Source organism: Mustela lutreola, chromosome 1, assembly GCF_030435805.1.
Source record: "Mustela lutreola isolate mMusLut2 chromosome 1, mMusLut2.pri, whole genome shotgun sequence".
In the NCBI taxonomy this organism is placed as follows: Eukaryota; Metazoa; Chordata; class Mammalia; order Carnivora; family Mustelidae; genus Mustela; species Mustela lutreola.
In genome coordinates, this window is record NC_081290.1 from 131,815,741 (window position 1) to 131,834,200 (window position 18,460).

The 18,460-nt window shown below is 33.2% G+C and overlaps 1 protein-coding gene across 2 annotated transcripts in view; it reads right to left on the reverse strand.

The window, feature by feature from the left end:
* Positions 1-18,460, reverse strand: part of FSTL5 (follistatin like 5) — a 763,963-nt gene that overhangs the window by 67,547 nt on the left and 677,956 nt on the right. For both annotated transcript variants that reach the window (XM_059174403.1, XM_059174392.1), the window contains exons 13-14: positions 15,534-15,683; positions 3,309-3,416 (exon numbers count right to left, since the gene is read on the reverse strand). In XM_059174403.1, the coding sequence (XP_059030386.1) occupies positions 3,309-3,416; positions 15,534-15,683 (258 nt within the window). The remainder of the gene's footprint in view (positions 1-3,308; positions 3,417-15,533; positions 15,684-18,460) is intronic.

Consider the following 18,460-nt stretch of genomic DNA (forward strand, 5'->3'; position numbering starts at 1 on the left):
TGAATAATGTGTGGAAAGTTACTTAACACCTTTTCAAAGACTTTTTCTCCCTTTCTGTATTATATTAAAGGAGTTTGCCTAAAGTGCTTTATGGAAGGTTTGCAACACTGAGAAAGCTATTAATCTATCAAAGTAGCAAGTACCAAAGGGGAGGAGGATTCAGTTCCAAAGAATATGCTATATTGAAAATTCATACAGCTTTAAAAGAAAAAAATATATATATACATATATACATATATTAACTTTTATAAGCTGTGTTTATTTTAAAGGTAATAGCATTAAATATAACTCATAAGTGAATTTTTAAAAAAATCATAGATATTGACCTGTTCTATGTTGTCAGGATTTAAGTACAAAGTATCAAATAACTAGACAATATTACCATATTGTGATGATAGATGAAGACTATATTCTTTCCATCAAAAGAAGAGCTTTGTTACTTCACCCTCTTGATACTAGGCAGTCAGTGTGACTTGCTTTGATCAAGAAGTTGTGGTGGTATTGGCACAAAAACAGACACATAGACCAATGGAACAGAATAGAAACTCCATAAATGGACCCCCAACTCTATGGTCAACTAATCTTTAACAAATCAGGAAAAAAAAAAATATATATATATATGCAATGGAAAAGTCTCTTCAATAAGTGGTGCTGGGAAAATTGGGTAGCCACATGCAGAAGAATGAAATTGGACCATTCTCTTACACCATATACAAAGATAAACTCTAAATGAATGAAAGACCTCAGTGTGAGACAAGAATCCATCAAAATCTTAGAGGAGAACATAGGCAGTAACCTCTTCGACGTTGGCCACAGTAACTTCTTTCAAGACACGTTTCCAAAGGCAAGTGTAACAAAAGCAAAAACAAGCTTTTGGGACTTCATCAAGATAAAAGTTTCTGCACAGCAAAGGAAACAGTCAACAAAACTAAGAGGTAGCCCATGGAATGGGAGAGGATATTTGCAAATGACATTACAGATAAAAGGCTGGTATCCAAGATCTATAAAAAACTTCTCAAACTCAACATTCAAAAAAAACAAATAACTCAGTTAAAAAATGGGCAGAAGACATGAACAGACACTTCTCCAAAGAAGACAAATGTCTAACAGAAACACACAAAAAAATGCTCAACATCACTAGCCTTCAGGGAAATACAAATCAAAACCACAATGAGATACCACGTTATGCCAGTGAGAATGGCAAAAATTAACAATAACAACAAAAAATTAACAAACAGGAAACAAAAAATGTTGGTGAGGATGTGGAGAAAGAGGAATCTTCTTACACTGTTGGTGAGAATGCAAGCTGGTGCAGCCACTTTGGAAAAGAGTAGGAAGTTCCTCAAGATGTTAAGAATAGAGCTACCCTATGACCCAGCAATTACACTACTAGGTATTTACCCCAATGATACAGATGAAGTGATAAGAAGGGGCAGATGTACCCCAATGTTCATAGCAGCCCTGTCTACAAGAGCCAACCTGTGGAAGGAGCTGAGATGCCCTTCAGCAGATGAATGGATAAAGAAGATGTGGTACATATATGCACTGGAATATTACTCAATCACCAGAAAAGATGAATACCCACTATTTGTGTCAACATGGATGGAACTGGAGGGGATTTTTTAAAGTGAAGTTAAGTCAAGCAGAGAAAGATAATTATCATATGGTCTCACTCATATGTGGAACATAACTAGTAGCACAGAGAACCATAGGGAAAGGGAGGGAAATCTGAAGAGGGAGAAATCAGAGAGGGAAAAGAACCATGGGGGACTATGGACCCCAGGAAATAATCTGAGGATTTCAGAGAGAAGAAGGGTAGAGGGAGGGGGTAACAAGGTGATGGGTATTAAGGAGGGGACATGCTATGATGAGCACTGGATGTTATATGTAACTAATAAATCATGGAACACTACATCAAAAAGTAATGATGTACTATACAATGGCTAATTGAACATTTAAAAAAAAGTTAAAAACTGAAACAAACAACAACAACAACAAAAATAAGTTGTGGTGGAAGTGACTTAATAAGAACTCTAATGCCTACATCTTAATTAGCCTCACAACTTCCACTCTCTTATACCCTGGAACCACCATGCTGACATACCAGTCTAAAGGATACCAGGCACATGCAGTAGACCTAAGCCATTCAGCTATTCACCACTATTACATAATGGACGTGGGGGTGAGGCTATTTTGAACTACCCAGCTACTGTAATAAGATGAGTGTGGCCATCTGAGTGTTCCCCAATTATGCCCCACAAACTGCCCAGATTGCTGAAGCACAAAAGTATGGGTAGTAAGTCATTCTTTAATTCTGTTTAACACATCAAATTTTAGGGTGATTTGATTTGCCACAATAGATAACTGGAATACTATTATATGTTAGATGTTTCAAATGACACATATTTCTAATGAAATATAATAGGAATCTTCATTCCGATAGCTCTCTTAAAAGATTTTCATAGTACTGTCTTTTGTAAGTTAAATATTGCAAAACTAAAAATCTTTCAAAAACTTTTAAGGTATTGGTAGTGACAATGGATTAAAATAAAAAACATGGCACTCAATTGACTTAATGAAAACCAACCAAAGTTTAATGATTTGTAATAAGTGGAATGTTCACAGCCATGCTATAATCACAAAGTAGTCTGAGATATAGATAAAACATTTTCAGGGACAAATGTTCCTTCTCATTCCCTCTCAGTTTTCTGTTAAACTTTTAACTCCAACAATTGAAACTGTGCCAAAGAGATATTGTCAAAATATATAATTTTTCCTCTGTCAAGTTCTATATAAACAACTTTAAAACATAAAACATAAGCAAATTCCACAAAGATTATACCGCTTATTCCCCAATTAGAAATGAGTCTGTTCTCAGATAAGATCATACTACCTGTCTGGAGAAAAATAGAGATCTGCCTTGAGACTATCTAACTCTCTTAGTCTCTAGCTCACATGCCCCATTTCGGAAAAAAGAGATGGAAACAAGAAAATTCTCATGAAAACTGAAGGGAGGCAGGTAATTGTTGAAATACAAATTATGACTATTTTTCACTAATGGCATCAGTTTTCCAGTCATTGGTTTTTCTGCTTGCATATAGTTTAAACTTTGATAAGAATGACATGCAATATTTTCCATTCAAACAAGTACTTGTGTATTAACTTCTTCACCCTTTTCTGTGCAGATCTAGAAGTGATTAAAGTACAGTCTTTAGATGAAGATCACTCTCGAATAGTTATAAATATCCAATGAGATAGCTAAAGGTTTAAATACCACGGTTTTCTCAAATATACTGAAATGTGCTTACCTGCAGTGTTGGGGAAATCTTTTCCATGGTTCCCCAGCTCAGCACCCAGACCTGATCATGTGATTTGTCATAGTGTAATTTAACTGGTACAGGGTCTGTGCTTACTGCCTGTAATAAACGGGAGTTGAAAAAAAATGTTTCAGACTGAAATATTAGTTTAAAACTATGCCAGACATTATGAAAGAACACAAGAGTTTAGATACCAATTTAAAAATTTATGTTGCCAATTTTCTGATTTTTCTAAACCTTGATTTTTCTAATTTGGAAATATGATACTTTACCCAGTGTGTTTATGCACAATTTTATATAGTGTTATGTTCCTTTATTACCTATGCAAATTGGGTGTCTGTGGAGAAGCTATTTAGGAACTTAAGATATATAAATGATATATATTCATATTTTATTCAATTGTTGAACACAGGTAAGAACTATGTTTATACTATTAGGTTGTTTTTCATTCTAATGCTGGGCATGGGATTTGGCCATCTATAGTGCTAAAATGCCTAAGTCTGATATACAGTGATAACCCTAATGACAGATTACCTAATTTAATTTCCTTAACGAGAAATCTAAAATCACGGAAAGAAATAAATGCATTTTTCAGCTATCCTTGATATGGTAAATGTGTTTTTCTGCTACCGTTTATAATATTTAGCATTTACTTAAAACAAAACTTCCAGAAAACAAATTGCTGCCAGGAAGTTATTTCGCTTACCTTAATTTCAAGTTATTTATATTTCAAGCTAATACCTTTTTAAAGTAATTTCCCGTGGTAGTTCTTTATGTATATTTTTATAATTTTATAACATGAAATAAATTGTATTGAATATCACTACCTTTATTCAATATTGAAAGCATTTCTTTCTAAAGAAACTCTGGTGAATAGCCTTAGAGAATTTCCCAAGTCCTAGTTCATAATGCAATCCTCTTCTCAGTGGGTTAAAGGTAAAGTACATTTGTGGTTGAACATGTGAAGGTTCATATTTTAGCTAAATGTTGGCAACTTAGTCGTACTAAAGTATTTATTTTTAAAAGACTTGCCCTGGATTTTATCTATTTAAAATTCTCAATACTCTTAGATTACTGATTGATTATTTAATTTCTGAAAATGCCTACTTAAACATTTCTGTATTAATGTCTTCCCTGACTTTCTTCCTGGCTAATAGAGCCATTATGTTGTTTTGAAATCTTGTAGCCAACAACTTTCTCAGGGAAGGCAGCTCACTTGGCAAGCACCAGAGATTTAAGCCTATTCCCCTTTCACAAATGCCAAGTTTCCCAGCCTCTCTAGTGGCTCCAGTAGTCACATGACCTAGACTCAGTTATACATGATAAGGATTAACACGATGAACGATACCATTTTTGACAATGATACTGTGCCACAGTTTCTCTTTTTTCCTGCTTTGAACGCTATCATGTAACAAGATTAAGCCTTCATTTCCAAAGTCATTTTGAGGCCTGAAACAATAAGCTTAAGAAGGAAAAGCCACACAACACTTTGAGGATTTGGCAGGAGAAAAATGAAAGGAGAATGAATTCTCCATAACAGCCTTGAGTTGCTGCACAAACCTAGAGTAACTGTCTCTAGACGAAGTTATTTGGGATAATTAAATAGCTTTATTGCTTAAGAAATAGTCTGGTGTTTTGTTAATTGTAATCCAGTGAATGCCAAATGTTTCATTTAAATTCTTCATGTATTCACTGATAATTTCAATGTGTATATAGCAAAAGTGCCATCATTAATTATTACACTAATAACAAAGCAATAAGATTCCTTTGATTTTTCATATTTTCCCTTTTATATGTAAAACTTGATCTGTACATGATTATAAGTTACCCTATTTTGCATGCAGCTTAAAAAGAAATAATCTCTAGGTTTTTACAATGTTAAAGATAAAATAGTTCAACAACAAAAGCAATAGTAACAAAGACCTCACTGTTATTCAATTGTTAAGAGTCAGTTACACAAAGAGCAAAGAGCTTTAGATTACTTTAAATATTAAGGAAAAATTTAAATAAAAATTTCCAACTTGCCAGCTCTCATAAGGTTCTTTTCTTTTTCTGGTTCCTCTCCTAAGTATTAACTTCTAGGGCATACCACAGTCCATGATTAAGTTAATATCCACATAAAGCAGGGCAAAAAACGGAAACAGCCTTACCAGGAGTCATCCAGCGGGTGATCAGCAGAGCTGGGATTGGATGATCTGTTTATCCCCAATGTGCAACCTCTCTGAATATGAACCGGCATCCTTCCTAGTTGTTAGTTTAATTCCCAACACTGCGTGCATACATTGCCCTCCTATTGTTCCCTCATATATAAGAAATATTCTTTGGACTTTTTCTTTTTTGGAAAGTGGAAGGAATCCAAGGGCCCAAATATATGCAGTATCATCTGTATAAGCAGTACAGACCCAGCTGAGAACCAATGAATGGCAGAATACACCATGTTTGTTTGTTTGTTTTAAGATTTTATTTATTTATTTGACAGACAGAGGTCACAAGTAAGCAAAGAGGCAGGCAGAGAGAGAGGGTGAAGCAGGCTCCCTGCTGTGCAGAGAGCCCAGTGCGGGGCTTGATCTCAGGACCCTGGGAATCATGACCTGAGCCGAAGGCAGAGGCTTTAACCCACTGAGCCACCCAGGCGCCCCAAAGAATACACTATGCTTACGAGCATGAATTCTGAAGCGGAAGTTACTAAGATTTTCTGTGGTGCACCATGGAAATACTACTATTACTGTCAGAAAAGCTAATTGAACTAGAGGTATTTCACGACAATAGCCTCATAGTGTTTTAAAGTTTGGAGATGCAGCACCTTTATTTAGCAAATGAAGAATCTGAGATTTAGAAAGTAAAAAAACACAGTCTCTAATTCCTTAAAGAATTAGAGGCTAGAGGGTGGAAGAACTTAAAATAGCTAGATGCCTAGTCACAAAATAAAAATAAGGACCAAATGCCAGGAAAGTGCAGAGGAAAAAGTACAAACCTGGAAGGATAAGGGGAGGAGGTGATGCTTTGATTGAGCTTTTAAGTATGAATATTTTTATAAATGGGAAGACAGAGATTATTTTTTAAAGTTAACTGATGAGAATATGTTTCAGGAGATGTCAAAAAGCAGTCCATGAACAACTGCTTTCAAATAATTAAGATATACGTATTTGAAAGAGAAATATATCAAATTTCAAAACAGTGTCCGATTTTGAAAAATATCTGCTCAGTGATCTCCAAAACGTTTGAACATTTTTGTCTCTCAGCATTTCAGAGGTTTGGTATTAAATTCAATATATTTTGGTTTGGGGTTATAATAGTTCACCAGAACTGAAAAAAGATATGCAGATCAAAAATGAAGAAAAATACATCTGACATACTTTATTTGGAAAATGTTTAACTCTTAGGGAAAAAAAAAAAAAAACCTGTTTACAACTTTTCAAGTGTGGAGATATAACACATTTTACTGAGGGAACATTAACATAGTTTTCAGACACAAGATCATGTAACAAAGACAGAAATATTTCCAAACAACCATCTTCAGGATAATCTTGCCATACCAATCTTCAGCCAAAAAACAGATATTTTCCTACTTATATTGTCAACTTTTGAAAGGAATAAATTGCACGTATTGGATTTCACAAAATACCTGCTAGTACACTCTGGAAATTACTTTAAATGATGAGTAAGCTTAAAAGCCATTAGCTTTTGTAAAAGAGAAAGGCACTATATTTGATACCTAAAATATTATATTTCTTGCCACAATTAATCCTGTCTCTGTGTTATAAGTAGTTTAAGTATTTCTCCACATTTTAAGAAAGGCATTGTAAAGATTCTCTTATCCTTGACCGCCCTCTCTCTCCCATGCCTCACATTCTCAGGAAACCGAGTTCTATCTGCCCTCTAAATACTGACCTCGGCAGTACCTTACCTGATACCATCAAGAACAGAGCCTCTATCCTCTCAACTCTCATCACATGGTTTCTAACTTTTAACTTTTTATATACTCACCACCTTTCTCAACAGATTTGTTAAAATGATTTTTATTTTTTGGTAAGCATTAGACAGATCATAATACTAATCTTAAAGCATTACAGCGTCTTCTCATTTCCCTCAGAGTAAAGACAGAGGTCCTTCGAATGACTACCACACCCTGGCTGACTTGCCCCTTCTGTCTTCTTTCTCTGATCCCTTCACCTGCCACTCCAGGGGAGGGGCTCTGGGTCCCCTGCTGCTCATCCAGCATGCCAGCCACACTTCTGCTTTTCGGAGGGCTTTTCCCTTGAACGGTCTTCCCCTAGACAGCCCAGTGTCTGCTTCCTCAACGTGTTCACTGCTCAGAGCTCCTGCTCCCAGTGAGGCCAGTCTGATACCCTGCTTAATGCTGTAACCAGCCTTTGCTTGGTACACATCTTCTCATCCTTAGTTTTCCTAATTCCACCTGGTCTTACATCACTGTTTTACCTTTTCTAAAGCACTTACCATCTGACCACATATTATAATTTGCATGTTTAGTATTCCTATTTTTCATTGTCTATCTTCATCTAATGGATTCTAGGTTCCAAGAAAGCAGCTTTTTTGCCTGCTTGTTTAAGTCAATAATACAACCTAGGCACTTAGAACAATACCTTTTAAATAGCAGTATGCAACAGACAACTAATGGGACTTTAAATATACATGACTGGGAAAAGCAAGTTGCAAAATTAAACAGTATTCCAAAACTTATTATTATTAAGAACATCATTATTATTTTATTTAAGAAAGACAATTATACTCTGTACCATGCTTATTATGAACAGAGAAGTTATTTTTAATGTTTTACAAATAAAAATTATTTTAATTTAATCTTTGTAACAACTTTTGTGTTGAGGTATGCAGTACTGTTATCTCCTTTGTAAAGATAAAAGTGAAGTAAAGTACCAATATTGATCCCCTCTTATTGTAAAACTCCTACTTTCGTCTTCAGGTGCCCTCCTGTCCATCGAGCATTACATCAGCATTCAACATACAGTTAATGTAGGATTACCATGTTGGTCCATATATTAAGAGATTATAAAGTGTTACATGATTTTTTAAAGATAAAAACACATATTAATGACATCCTAGTATTTCTTTCTCACAAGACAGCATCTTTCATTCCATTTTGGAGACCACTAGTGTATATAGTTTTTTGTTTTGTTTTGTCTTGTTTTGTTTTTCTCTACAGCCACCAACCATTTATCAAGAAGAAATGATATAAATTGAATAACAACATTCAAGAATATGGGATTTATATAAATTTATATAAATATATATAAATATATATATATTCCATATATATTTATCTTCCACCCCAGAATTAACCTATATAGATTGCTCATCTATTACTTTGCATAGATTTGTATTTAACTACTGATATTACTTTGTTAGGAAACTTGTTTTCAGACTTTGCCTTGAGAAGCCTATAGAAATGAGATTTATTTGTAGCAGGTGATTCAAATTCCAGCCATAATAGAACAAACAGAATCAGTTTGGATCTATCGAATGACTCCATAAGATTTGTTTAAATTAAGGATTCTGATACTATAGGTTGGAAATTTCTCTCCAGTATCATAAACACTATGGTTTTCTGTACACAGTGGGATTTGCTTGGCCTGATGATATTCGGATAATTAAGCCACATTCTTACTTTCAAAAATGAATTGATCTTTTAAACGCTTTAAGAAATATCTTTCAAATTACAATGTGTTATTATAATTAATAAATAATAGTGATCTACATATTCAGGTCTGAAAATGCATTTCTTAACTTCTATATAAGAACCATTTTTGGAGTGTTATATTGTCATGTTGAATTAACTTCTTCTATTCCTTCCTTAAAATATACTATATAATGTAATAATAAAAAAGGTCTTATTTGTAGCATTATAAAGATATCAATAAAATGTTTCTATTTAATATTTTAAAACATTGCTTGAGCATATAATTTACATATATTGTAAGGGTTTTTTTTTTTCTTTTTGTCAATCCACAAATATTAACTCCTTCATAATCCCCAACTACCCAGTATTAAACAAATTTATCAGTGTTTCTTGAGAAGATGAGACAAATAGAAAAATTTAAACTATACACTATAATGACCATGGACCAGTTGCATCTGGTACTGATAATCTATAAACATCTATACTGATAATAGCAACAAAGATAAACAAAACTTGGGGTTTGGTCTTAACAAGAAGGAACAGTGAAGCACAGCTTGTTTATCAGCCTGACAAGGAGAGTACCAGCTGGCTAATTAAGTGAACCTAATTTAAACTAATGATGTCGATTCTCAAGATAATGTGCTAATGGCTGGAGGAGACTGCTCCTGACACTTAAGAATACTCCCAAGGTGTCACAAGCCACTTTGGCATCCAAGCAGAACCCGATTTTACTCCATAGAAGACAAAATGAGGTCAGTTGTTTACTAGTCAGTCTTTAATACAGCCAAATATCACCTGCCTGCCACTCTGACAAAAATTCCACAGTAAGAAAGGCAATACGCATTTGATGGCTAAAGCGATAGCAATCTTAACGATTCCATTAAAACATTGTGACCTTTTATATTTTAAGCTGCAGATGAAAATATAAAAATGGTATCGTTGCATCCACTGAAAACAAATGTAGTCTAATGGTAATATTTTATCATGAATTTTCTAAAATATTGTCAAGATTTCAAGAAAATATTTGTCATTTTAATAATAAAATATAACAAAGCTGTTCCAAATCTTTAAATTTTTAACCCTCAATGCACATTTACTGCCAATCCACACAGTCTTTCGCATGTATTGTTTTGCATGTATTTGCATGAAAAAGAAGTAGTAAGAAATATGATTTCTTAGATAAGGTCGGTATAAAACACTAGGGATCTACTTTAATTAGATTGAAAAATAAAGCTTGAAAGATCAAAGTTAAATAATAGTAGTGTTCTTTTTTGTCTCTTTTCTTTTCTTTTTCTTCAAGATTGATTTTGAACTTCATTGTTTTGTTCCTTTTCTGTATCTACACCAGAGAAAATTCCATGGCATTTACTATCATGTTTGGGAGAAGGTTAACTAAATTTCTGTTATAGTTAATATTCTTAGCTGTTTCTGTATAATACACTCAGGTTTGAAAGAAAGAAATAAATGCCTACAGCACACAATCGGGAAGTATAACTTACTTGGATGCAAAAAAGATTGACTTAAACTTAGCCTCAGTTGAGAAAAGTGGTCAAGTTGAGAAAGAATGTTTAACTTTTTATAAAATTAACTTTGTACTTGGCAGTTGACTTTGAGTGTGCTCTGTCCTTGCAGATAAATATAGCTGTATTCATTTTTTAAAATATTTTATTTATTTATTTGATAGAGAGATCAAAAGTAGGCAGGGAGGCGGGCAGAGAGAGAGGGGGAGGCAGGCTCCCTGTTGACCCAATACGGGGCTCCATACAGGGCTCAACGGCAGGACCCTGAGACCATGATCTGAGCCAAAGGCAGAGGCTTAACCCACTGAACCACCCAGGCGCCCCAATAAGTATAGCTTTAAATCACAAAGTTGTTGTTGTTTCAATATAGTCTTTTAAGTAGCTAGAAATGCTCTTTTTTTAAATAGTTTTAAGACTTGAACTTCTTGGATTGTTAATTTATAAAACAGAGGGTTCAATATCTAAATCTGCAAAATCTATAATGCTGTTTTTAAATTGGGAAAGCCTTGAGGGAATTTACAATTCTAAGAAATGAGGTATTTTCAAGTATGAAAATAGAACCACTAGGATATTTATAATTCACCTTCAAGCATGTACTTTTGAGGACTGAAATTCACAGATTCTAAGTTATGTTAAGACAAATATAAGGCAGTGTTCTTTCACCCAGCAGGTAAGTAGACACATGGAATTCATTATCTAAAGAGCTCACAAACTGAAATTACAACATGGCTTTGAAAGTGAAAACTTAGACAAAGTAAAGCCCAGAAAATTTTAGTTTTTTAAAAAGACAATCTTTTGTGGTATAGATCTAAAATTTTAGGTTGATATTTACAGTCAGTAATAGATTTCAAGAACTAGTATTCCTATCAGTAAGAACAGGAAACTGATTCTACCCAGTATGGAAATTTTCATTTTATAAACAATGGTGATCTCTGCATTTCTACAGAACATATTGTTGCAGAATGTCCCAAATCGCTGCAGCTGCACTTTCACTTCCCTTTTTTCCAGTAAGGTATTCAGTAGCCCCTATGATTCAAAACCATTTCTTTTTATTGAGAGAAGCATAATATTCAACTCCATCACACATCTAGCCAGAGCTGTGCAAGTAACCCCATGACACTCTGTCTTTTTGTGCCATGGTTTAAGTTCTCACATTTTTCTGACAATAGGAACAAATCTAGTACGTTATTCTTGGTTTGCACTGTTCTCCAAATAGAAGGAGGCCATAGGAAGTGAGACAATAGGCTGATAAATGGTGGTGTGGGGCAAGATGCATGGAGAGAAGCTTTAGATTTGTCTTTGGTAATAGAAAATCTGAGAATATACAGAGGCTCTAGCCAGAACAGGTGGAGTGAGTAAAGCAGGAAATCAGTACCATGTCAGCTTTCACCTCTAAACCCATCTGGGGCAGAATATTTTTTTGTTGTTGTTTTATTTTAGAACTCTCAAATCAAGATTCCTTTTTTATTCCTATTTTGGTTACATGATATTAACATCTTTTCCCTTTAATTTGTTCTTTCCCATTTTGCTTTTAAAATTCAATACCATAGGGGCACCTGGGTGGCTCAGGGGGTTAAAGCCTCTGCCTTCAGCTCAGGCCATGATCCCAGGGTCCTGGGATCAAGCCCCGCATTGGCTCCCTGCTTGCAGGAAGACTGCCTCCCCCTCTCTCTCTGCCTGCCTCTCTGCCTACTTGTGATCTCTGTCTGTCAAATAGATAAATGAAATCTTAAAAAAAAAATTCAATACCATAGTTTTTTACCTTAATACTTTCTTAGTTTCTTTTACTCTAGGAGTGTGGTTATATACTTTTACTCAATTCTAATAGTGTTAATCATGACTTGTCATTTTTTGCAAAAAATTCCCAGCTTCCTTTTGATTGTTCTACTAGATTTTAAGAATTTTAATTTTTAGTTTTTTCAATAACTTAATTTTTACCTTTATACATTAATTCCTTTGTGTTTCTATATACGTATCCTTATACTTTCCTTCTTACATTCAGATTATTCTCCTTTTCTTCAGCTAAGTTCTAAAATTATCTGGTTAAATTAATCTATTACTTTTTTTTTCATTAAGGAGCAAAATTCCCTAACACACAGTCTTATCTGGATTCAACATATTTAATCATGATTATCAATATTACTTGATATTGATATTAATATTTTGCATTTATATGGGTGTTACTAATAATTAGCTTAACATTGTGCCAGAGAATCGGTATGAAGTAACTTTCATTACTATTTCTTGCAACTTCCTTTATAGACTATTATTTATCAGTAGTAGCTGATTCTATAAAGTAACCGCTAATGCTGAGTTTCTGAATACTGACCCATTGCTCCTAGGGGTAATACATACTTAGGTTCCTTTGAGCCTCTGGTCTCAAGATTTTTATCAACTGATCAATAGATAACTTTGTTTCATATGTGTTTCTGTTCAAAGACACTTTATTTAATATATATTGTTCATTAATTAACATTGAACTTGTAGCCAAATAACACTAGGACTCAGGGCTGAATGAAACTTACCATTCCTTACATCACAGCTTTCTTGCACAGGCATTTCAACACTGTGCTTAGGAGTCATTTTAAGCAACAGAGTTGCCAACAAAAGCACAAAAATTCAAAACACATAATACTAAAAAGTCCATGAAAAGGACACTTGTTTACAGTATAAAAACTGACACAAGAATGCAGAGTCTCTTCTTATTCAATTTCAGCTAGAAACGTGTGTGTTGGGTGACAAATTTTTAACCATTCTGTTCATGTCCTTGCATGACCACAAAAGCCCCATGAGTATTGATTTTATGCTTTTAAATAAATTTAGGTGAATTTTCAAATGAGAATCAACAAATAATTAACTGTAATTGATTTATCTCCAGCAAAGAAAGAATCACACTACACCTACATTTAAACAAAATGATCTTATGATTATAATGTAGAGCAAAGTAGACAGATACAAAAAGTGAATGCTATATATTTCCACTGATGTAATATTTAAAATCAGTCAATGTTTATTTATGGTAGCATAAATATACATTATGATTATCTATGAATAGTTAAGGAGTAGAAGGAGCAATAAAACATCATTATTATTTTAATAATAAGATCATAAGAAGAACTTATTTGGACTGAGGCCCAATTTTCTAGCCTATAAAAAAGTAATGTTAGATTTTGTTTAAAAATACTCCATAATGATTATATCATAAACATGATTTTTAAAAATATTTTAGCATTAGGGTTACATTCCATGGTATTTCATAGCAATTAGAGGCAAATAAAAAAATAATATAATTTATGTGACTTTTACATTTCATTATCAATATTTTCTATTAATTTTAATTTTTAAATTAATTTAAAATTTTATACTGTTGTCTGAAGATGGAAAGGATATGAAGATAAATAATATTAGTTTTTCTCGCTTTTGAGTATCTAGTAGGTAATACATAATTAGAATAGATTTCTAGTTTGAAAACAAAATTTAAAGACCAATTTGATTATTTCTGAAACATACTTCTAATTTTAACCTGCTGGCTATAGAGTCTAAATAATCCGAAACTGAATGCCTATAATTTGATCGCCTATGTTATAGCTGAAATCAAGATCAAATTAACTTGGTCAAAATCCAGTAGTCTCAGACAAAAGAGGTGAAATACACAGAAAAATATATATTCTCAAGGTGGATACTGAACCATCAGACTGGATATATATGTAAACCATGCAACCCTAGAGGCCTTAGAGAAGTTTTCTAGTAGAACAGTTACTGATCATTTTCCTCATGATTATACCAGTCACTCTCTTATTAGAAATTTAACCATTAGACTAAATATCCACTGTAAATTTGTAAAACCAGAGATAACAGAGTTTTTTGGTAGAAACACTTTCACTCCTTTATTTGCCATACCAAACATATCCATAGTAGGCAATTAATAAGTATACAAAGAGTGGATGGATAGATAGATGGATGATTGGATGATATCATGTGAAGCTATGAAGGACTCTTAGAATGAAAAGCCCTAACTTTGAACTTATTGCCCCTTTTTGTAGTTCTAGTTAGGAATCATTAGAGGAGTTACTTCAATATTTGATTTCAAACCAATATAAATGAAAAATATAAGGACAAATATAAGGAATGGTTAGTTTCTAGTGTCTCTCAGAAACTTGATAGTAAGTAGATGTAAATCACTTCTATATGCCAAGATCTGCTATAATTTTTTTTGCTATAAATGTTTTATATGCATGAAGTTAATTCTAAATACAATTTTATGAGATATTTACAATTATTAATCCCATTTAGTGGATTATGCATATCCAATAAAGCTGTTTTAAATTTGTTTCCTCTGATCTGAGAAGCAAGAGATTGTAGTAAGAGTCAAGGGTCCAGTTACTATAGCCAGGTCACCTAGAAGCAAACCCCATACCATCCCTGGCTGTTGTGCAATGGAGTAAAAATAGACTGCCAAAGTTAAACAACTTTGGAAAGAACTGGAAATGAAACATTTGGAGACTCAAACCAGAATTTTTTTCTATAACCATTACCATGACAATGTTTACTTTTTTTTTCTCTGTCATTGACCTATATACATATTCCTTGTTTTACTACTATAGTAAAACCTACTAAATTATTATTATCTAACAGTCTACTATTATCTTGGCTTTTGTGAAGAATCAAGTAAGGAAGAAATAATACTGTTTCTGGAATGGTAACTAGGAATACCTTAATTGGTGTCTGACTGGAACTTTCCTGGCTCTAACAGAAAAAATAAATCTGAGGTTGATTTTTGTGGAACTAATCATGTTACTATTATGATGTGTTTATGGAATCTAATTGTTGAAAATAAGAAAAATTATTTTTAAATCATTAAACTCAAGCAACAGACTAAGAGGAAAGTTTGCAGAAAATGCATACATTATCCAGTTATCCAAGTAATAAAACAAATTATCAATGACAGTCAGATGGCAGTGTACAAGTTACCTGGTAAAGAATTGCAAAAAAATAAATAATTTTTAAAAAATCACCTTCAAATGTAGGGATTGCTCATACCTGAACAACTTTTTGGGACTGCACATCAACAATGAGGACTCTGTCCAGAGTTGGCTGTGCAACATAAATGAACTTGTCTTTGACATTAACAGCTGAGGCCCACACACACCTCTGAACTTCATCTTCTTTAGCTTTGGGACAGACTTCATCCTATAATTTAGAAAACAGGGGAAAACGTGAGTATTTTAAATCAAGATGCGTATGGCATATTAGAAGCAAAATTAATATTTGATGCTTTATTACTTTCAACATCAAAATTATATATATATATATATACACATATATATGTGTGTGTATATATATATATATATATATATACACACATAGATAGTGTGTGTACTAAATTAAACAATCCCCTTAAATATAAATCAATGGAAATAACTCTTTGATATAAATTTCATCAGGCTCTTAATTACTTATTTCTAATAGGATATAGCCTCTTCATATGTTACTATCTTGTTCATAACTCAGTAACTTCAGAAATAGATAATAAATTCAAAGTTTTCTCTCAAATCCTCCAATCTCAAGCTTCTTTACCAGACATTAAATGTCACACTGGAGTATATTTAGAGGTTATCACATCAGCGGCTGGCCCCATGCCCTGTCCTTGATCTTTTCAAAAGCTACCAAATCTACCAGAAGTGATTGAAAGCTTTCTAATCTGTGGAGAATCAGAAGCTTCGAAAAATTATAAAAAGTTAGTTATTAAGAAGGCTTATTTTATTTTTCACTTTTTATCAAGGTCAAATTTTACAAAATCTTTTAATATGTCCAAGCATATTATTATTCTACTCCTTCACCCATAACTGTTTTCTGGTTGAATATTATATTGTTTGTGCTGGACTGTCATAAATGAGACAAAAACAAAAACAAAACACACACACACATAAAAACTTCTATTCCCTCCTATCCAGAATTTTGTTAATAAGTGAATGTTGAAGGGATGTATAGGCCCAGTGATCTGTGCTGGTAGACACATCACAAATGGAAGAAATGTCATTTAGCCCATTATTTTTCTTTCAGGTTTTTCTTTTATTCACTGATCTTTTTGTTTTGTAATTTTCTCACTTTACCTATAGTTAGAAAACCACTAAGAAGAAATATTTGTTGATCTAAACATAAAATATGTGTGTAATGATTCTAGTGTTTCATTTGTCTTATGATTTAGGTATGATCACTGATTACTAATATCTAATTTATTGATTTGTATATTCCAGTTAGTAACTGTTAAATTAGAACACTCTCCTTCTCTAATTCAAATAAAAACATTTCTTTTCAGCAGAGATTCCATTCACCATTTGTATTTAATAATCACGAGTTACAATTAACAAAGCTTACATAATCAAGCCCACTAAGCATTTCTTTTAAAGATAATACTGACAGCAAATCACATTTTACATATAGTAATTAAAATGGATATACCATAATAACACCTTTGGAAGGAGCACAAACATAGTAGGTGGTTTTTCTCTTTGCTTAAAGTTTAGAAAATAATATAAAAACCAGAGCACTTTGAAATGAGAGCTCAACGTGTGGTCTGCTGTTTTCGTTCTCCAAATTTCAGATATGATTCAGGGAGAATCTGGAGTGTCCACTGATTTTTAAGATTCAATCCAGAAGTTGCCACGCACTGTCAAAACACCCGGAACATATGATAGGGTCTTCCTTTAAACAGTACATGTTATTCCCAGGCTTCCAGAACATAACCAAACAAATTAAAAACTAAACATCTAATGCATGATTCTGGTAGTTCTGGAGGTAGAGAATTAACTCCATTACATGGGATGTACTACTATCATTTTAAAATGATTACCAGTGGGGTCATCCTGAATCATGTCCACAGCATCCTCAAGCAGGCTCACAAACCTGAACTCTGTCCTCAGCACATGCACAAAACAGTTTCACTCATCAATTCACTGAAACATTACTTTCTATACCAAACATATTGCTTCAGAAGTATATTAAATATCTTTGGCAAGAGCCTAATTTGTGAGAATCCAGCACAATATAAAATGTGTACTTCAGAGGCATGAATATGTGGGGGGAAAAAAAGTGGGATCTAACGTTGATGAAAGGCTCTGAACACAGGGAAATTGTTTATAAATTCTTTGCTGTTGTGTAAAAGCTACCAACAAAATCTGCCAAAATAATAGGAAGTGTGAGTGACCTGACACATAACTGTCAGCGAAACAACTGCTGAACAGGAGCAATTTCCACCCCTTTGTTTGCTATAAAACTATTCAACAGTAAAATAAACTGCTCTGCTGGGAATTATTTCCTATTTGTATGCTGTCTCTGTAAGATGTCCCTGATCAGCCTCACAATTATTTTTACAAAGCCATTAAAAGTTTCCTGACAGCCACCCTGAGTTTTCTTTGCTTCACTTTATGCCATTATTTCTGATTATAGTCTATTAGGTTCCATTTTACAACGGCACTTTTATTTTTTCAGATCACATAGATTAATATTTACTTCTATGGATGGGGATTTTAGAGGAATATTTTTCACATGCATTAGGCATTTAATGAGATAAAAGATGAGCTCAAAAAAACCAAATATGCAAAATAAAATTAAGATAATACATACTGATGAGGAAAATTGTGAGGAATTATATCAAGAAGTTTAATTAAATCACTTTTTATAGAAATGTGTACCACAATTTAGAGTAAAAGGAATTAATAAGATATTAAAACTAATAAGGGTAAGAGTCAATAAGAAAAAGAAAATTCTAGTTCATAGTTAGAAATTATCTATCTCCCTTTAAGTAATTTCCATATTTAATTACATCCTGTGTATACATTATCTCTTTCCAAAATTTTAAAGGCAAACAAGATGTTTCTAGTGATGATATTAATTTGGATTTAACATTTAAAACAATGCTGATGATACCTGATTGTTAAAAATAAGTAGGTCAGTTAGGTGGATGT